We start from the raw sequence: 6,000 nt of genomic DNA on the forward strand, positions 1-6,000 counted from the left end.
TCACCCCACTATTATTTAGATGAGAGACATATCTCTGCCTGGATAGAATGACTGTCTATTGCAGGTATCTTTTCCCAAAGTTCTTGTATTTATTCTTGATAGTAAGGTAAACTGAAGTATATGAAATTAAAGCACCCTTACTCAAAGACCCAGCATTTATGGTGAATCTGAACTCACGAACCATGGTAGATGGTAGTCCAGTATCATATCCATTTGGCCATCTATATAGAATATTTTCCTCATTTTTAGAATGGCTCAAAACTTTAAATTAGTGGCATCCTAAATCACATTAAAAGGAAAAAAAATCAAGAGTCACTCTTACTGAAACAATCTTCAATCTCTGACTCTTTGTTATGTATTCTCTCACTGCTTCTTTTGCTGTTGTTGCTTATCAGAACATACCTGTTTCAACCTACTTCTTGATGTGAGCTCTTGATACAATCTCTCTACCTACCGAACCCTTCTCTTGTGTCTTTTGTTTTTTTCAAGAATCACAGCAAATGTTACATCATGTCAATCCTTCATTTTGAGTACTACTGTTCCTTGGAACTCACATTCCTCCAATGCATGTCTCCCACATTATATATCGATCTAACTTTTCAATTCCATACCAATAATACTCATCTTGTTCACTCCTGTCTGATCTGAGAATGTCCTACTCTAAAAGTGCTATGGGTGTATGAATAAATGAATGAGTGCGTGTTTGCATCTTTGATTATTTGTAAATGAGTAAACTGGGGTTTGTATGAAAAGGAAGGAAAGATTATTTTTCTATCAATGCAAACTTGACTATAGTGGTGAAACAGAGAACTAGAACTTACCTTGCCAGCTAGCTGCCGTTTCAGAGTCTGGTAGCGTTCCTGCAACTGCTCAGCCATTAGCTTGAACTGATCTCGCTCACTGCGACACTGATCCATCTCCCGACTTAAAATCAACAATGCCTCACATTTACTGTCAAGTTTTCTCCGACATGCTTGATGCTAAAGTAATAAAAGATGGAAAATAAAGTAGACAATATAGTTAGTTTGACTTAGCAATGAATGAAGCAGGTTGACCGAAACCACTCAGTACCATCTCAGATGGGTAAATTAAATTGATATCACAACTGGATTTGAATTCAGATACATTAAACCCTGAACTTGAAGCATCTGATCTAGTTTAACTCCCTTTTCTCTGTACCAACTTCACTACCTTCAGACAATTATGTAAATAATTTCTTCTTTAGGTACAAGGTCCAAATTTTGAAGGGAGAAATGTAAATGATGAAATCAATCTCAATATTTTTTATCAATTCCAGAAAGATGAAATGGAAATTGACTTTGGCAGAAAGTGAATGCAGAATGTCAAGAGATATAATTAAATACAAAGCCATTTAATTCTGCCATTCAAATAATAATAATGATTTCTATTATTGATAAAAGGTGTAGTGGATCTTGCAGGCATGAAGTAGATTCGATCCTAGATAGCCAAATTTAAATTAACACTTCAACAGCACATTTCACAGTAAAACAATAATTTTTCTGTGACAGCAGTTTACATTTGCCAGATGCCTTTGTTAAGCAAAATAATGTCTTCACCACTTGACCCTTCTGACCTCTTCTAGGCCAACAAAAGCTAGTACCACCAACGAAATCTATTGTTCTCAACGATATGTCTATCCTCCTGGATAGTTATAAAAACAAGAACCCCCAAGCAAAAGTCAGTTAGTCAGTTAGTGACAACTCCAGTTAGTGAGTTAGTGAGAACCCAAGTTAGAGAAAGCAACCCTCAATTAGTGAACGGACCACTAAAATCATGGCCACAAGCAGGCAGCCACTAAAGACAAACAGCCAGAGGGAAGAAGAAAGTTACAACTAGCAACTATATGAGATAACTTTCCTCGACTCTCTCACTATCACTAGCTGTTATTATGTCCTTTTCTTTTGGAACTGTATATTCTTCTGACCATGTGCCTTCCCTTCAAAAAATTCCTGAGACTGCACCTGAGGAAGCTGTAATCCTTAGTGACTGGTGTAGCAGCATTATAATTAGTTGCTACAAAGGTAAAGGATATTCATTAGAAATAATTATAGAGGCATCAAATTATTGGACCAGGCGATGAAAATTATGGAGAGAGTTATAACCTAATTAATTAGGAACAGAAGTAGGCTAGATGAAATGCAGTTTGGCTTTGCCCTGGGGAGAAGCACTACTGCTATTTTTATAGTCAGACAACTACAAGAGAAGTATTTAGCTAAGAACAAACTGTTACACTTGGCATTTGTTGATCCAGAGAAAGCCTTTGATAGAGTACCCCACTGCGTGATATGGTGGCTCTGAGGAGGCTAGGGGTAGATGAGTGGCTTGTGAAAGATGTACAGGCCATGTACAGAGATGCTGTTAGTAAGGTGAGATATAACTACAAGTACATTATTTATATTTGACGGATATTTATCCACATCTTGTTTGTTGTTGACACAACGTTTCAAAATTTCCCCAAAACACCTGATGAAGGCTGGAGGGCATATCAGCCGAAACATTGTGTTAATAACAAACAAGATGAGGACAAATATCCATCAAATGTAAATAATATACATAATTCCTCATCTCTTAAATATAGAACTGTATTAACTACAAGTACAGTAAACAATTTGGTGTATAGGCAGGCATTCATCAGGGCTCAATCCACAGTCCCCTCTTTTCCAGCCATAACAGAGGAATTCAAGACTGGCAGCTCCTGGGAACTACTATATGTTGATGATCTTGCTCTCAAAGCAGATTCTATATCAGAGCTAGAAAAGAAATTCCAGATTTGTCTCACTATTTCCACCCTGACCTTGTTTCTGGCGCTGTGCATCTCTTGCATGCTACACACACTCTACATCACCTTTACTGCCTCCAATTGCCTCTACCTTTTCCTCCTAACCACCCCACCTGCGTTCACCTTGCAAGTGTACAGCTCTATCTCCATCTTTATTAATCTGCCACTCTTGTGAACTTACCTATCCAATCCTCTGAAACATTTTTCTTACATTCAGCTTCCTGTAAGTTGAGGGTATGCCCTAACACTTCTTCACCATCATCTCTCCTCTTCCAATCAGGGTACCTCCTCTACTGCAAAACACTTGTTTCTATCCCTCTATCATACTTTAGCCTCTCATAAGCTAGCATAAATCCATCTCCCTCAATACCACAACCTCCTCAGTTGAGGGGTATTGTCTTGCAAGTTATTTCATGATCTCACTTGTATCAATACCACATAAAAAGAACCCACAACACTTTGTAAAGTGGTTGTTGTTAAGAAGGGCATCCAGCTATAAAAACCATGTCAAAGCAGACATTGGAGTTTGGTGGAGTCCTCTGGCTTGTTGGTTTTTGTCAAACCATCCAACCCATGATAGCATGGGAAATGGGCGCGCACAATGAATGATAATGATGATGATGAATAATCATAATAATGTTATAAGCTAGGAATGACAAAAAGATAGTATAAATTGTGATCCAGGATTACTGAGGGTTTTATTTTTCAGCTACTGGTTTCCACATAAACTAAAATTAAGCGCTAGTTAATGTGATGAAAGCCTTAAGAGTCAGGGATGAAAGCAGAGGCAACAACAATATAAACATATACATGCACATAAAAAGCAAATGCTATGAATTACCTACATACAAATACAGTCCTTGACATTCCGTATATGCTGTGTTCAATCATCCCCAAACACATCTACTAAACGCTACAAATTACTGCAATATCATACTACCCTTTTTCGAGGAACGCAAAAATATCAGTGGTAGCATTACCGTCATTACTTTCAAAAATTGTGATGAAATGCATTACAACATAACTACCGTTGCAATGTTGCTCACATCTAATGTAGTCACCACTAGAACTTACAGAGGAGCCTCTAAGTGATCGCAACCAAGTTTCCTTTATATCACTTACTACCATCATAAATAAGGGATGAATACATTGATAATGTAATACTAGCTCTCCCTAAAAAGACGATGGTAAAGGCTTGAATGCCTTTAATCGTAGGTTTCCTCGATCGGGGTTTACAAGAGGTAAACGAAAACAAGCTGGACAACGGAGAGAATGCAACAAGCACACGCTGTCGGAGTGTGCATACTGTGGTTTTCACATGTCTGGAACACCGGACTTCTGGATTCTGCTTAATTATTTGACCGACTATCAACATGTTCGATCCGATTGACAGTAGACCACTTTAATCGAAACCTAAAGAATAATGTGCTGCACGTCGACCCAAATCATCACGGATATTAAATCACAGTTACCCGTACAATTAATAGGCAAATAGACACTGTGGTTTAGCAAAAACAACGAAGCTAATGAAGAAAAGAGTACGTTAATTAATTGTAATATTGGCTCCTGTCTTCAGCTAGTTTAAAAAAAAAACACTATTCATAGAGCGTTGGAAGGTATTCAATATTTCTTAAACTTAGTGAGTACATGCACACACATCTATATTTTACATAAATATTTATGTTGATGTTTTGTAGCAAATTGAATCGTTGGAGTATCATTGAAGCTTTCGAACTTGGCGAAATATCAGAGCGGAAACGAATCTGATGGAACCGATATTTCCGAACCGCTGGCAATCACCAAACAGACACGTTATAAAAGTGAAATGGTTTCAATTAAAGAAGAAAAAAAAATGAAGTTATTACTCATCTAAGGTGCTTGCTCTTATATATATATATATATATATATATATATATATATATATATATATATACCCCACACATGCATATTCACACTATCTTGCTGAGAACTTGAAATGCATGTATAAAATACGTGCACTTATAAAAACACGTATTCACAAAAATCTGTTTTCATTAAGTATTTCCTGAAGATGTTTTCTAAATGACAAGGATTCAATATCGTTTAAGATGACAGTATGATTCCCAATTACACATATTTATAGATCATACATACATACATACATACATACATATATATATATATATATATATATATATATATATATACATATATATATATATATATATATATATATGTATATATATATATATATATATATATATATATGGGTTTGTTCATTAAATATTTCCTAAGCCATGCTATAATTCTCTAAATAAACGTAGGAAATGCGAGTTGAATCAAAATATGGCCATAGGTAAAAAGGTGATGCATAATGACTTCCTTTACAAGAACCTCGTACACATAAAAGATAACATGAAAATTGAGATGTTCATGCCGTTCCACATAACCTAGAGATATGAAAGAAAGGTGCTGGATGGTTTGTTTGAGAGATCGCAGAGAAGAGACCACAATGGAAGTTAGTAAACAATGAGTGTCATCTCAAGATATAAAGAAAAACCTTGAGTGTTGTAGTTCTGTATAGATATTTTTTGCGTTAAGCTTACCTCATTTCTCAAAAGTTCAAATTTCTCTTCAAGACGCTCAAGCTCCATACTGTAATGTAGAAGTATTAAACCACATTATGGTCAAGAAAATACAGGTGTTTGTCGACTGGTTCTTTGGACAGACTGTGATATCCTAGAGTTAGCATGACGCTTCAGTTATGATCCACTATATGTAGCGCCTTAAGAAATATCAAGCATCGCAGAAACTATAATATATTTCTTTCTATATATTATATTACTTTTAAAACCATATGAACCATAACTTCCTCTAGGACTGTAGTAATGTGCGATAATTTAAGACAGCTTTCTGTTTTCAAAACGCCAACCAGCTGTAATTCATAATTCTCACCTTCTTGTTGGCACATGGAGTGATCTCCCTTACTTTGCAACCTACATTGTCACACCTTCAGCCAACAGTTGCATGTGGACACATCGAATAATAATGATTTCGATCCAACGCAAACGTAAAGTTACAAATTCGGTGGGGAAAGGGTATATTCGATTTAATGTATCTCGGCATTTATTTACTCCCCGCTCAGAAGGTAAAAAGACCGAGCTTAATACAGCATGGTATTTCATCGGCCATTCTACTGTTTTACCTTTCTGTCGCTCTTA

At 36.2% G+C, this 6,000-nt stretch overlaps 1 protein-coding gene across 2 annotated transcripts in view; it reads right to left on the reverse strand.

The window, feature by feature from the left end:
- Positions 1–5,740, reverse strand: part of LOC106872976 (coiled-coil domain-containing protein 149) — a 40,508-nt gene extending 34,768 nt beyond the window's left edge. For both annotated transcript variants that reach the window (XM_014920162.3, XM_052965707.2), the window contains exons 1-2: positions 5,386–5,740; positions 822–980 (exon numbers count right to left, since the gene is read on the reverse strand). In XM_014920162.3, the coding sequence (XP_014775648.1) occupies positions 822–980; positions 5,386–5,433 (207 nt within the window). In that variant the 5' untranslated portion in view covers positions 5,434–5,740. The remainder of the gene's footprint in view (positions 1–821; positions 981–5,385) is intronic.
- Positions 5,741–6,000: the final 260 nt, after the last annotated feature.

Source organism: Octopus bimaculoides, chromosome 2, assembly GCF_046866305.1.
Source record: "Octopus bimaculoides isolate indiv1 chromosome 2, ASM4686630v1, whole genome shotgun sequence".
Lineage (NCBI taxonomy): Eukaryota > Metazoa > Mollusca > Cephalopoda > Octopoda > Octopodidae > Octopus > Octopus bimaculoides.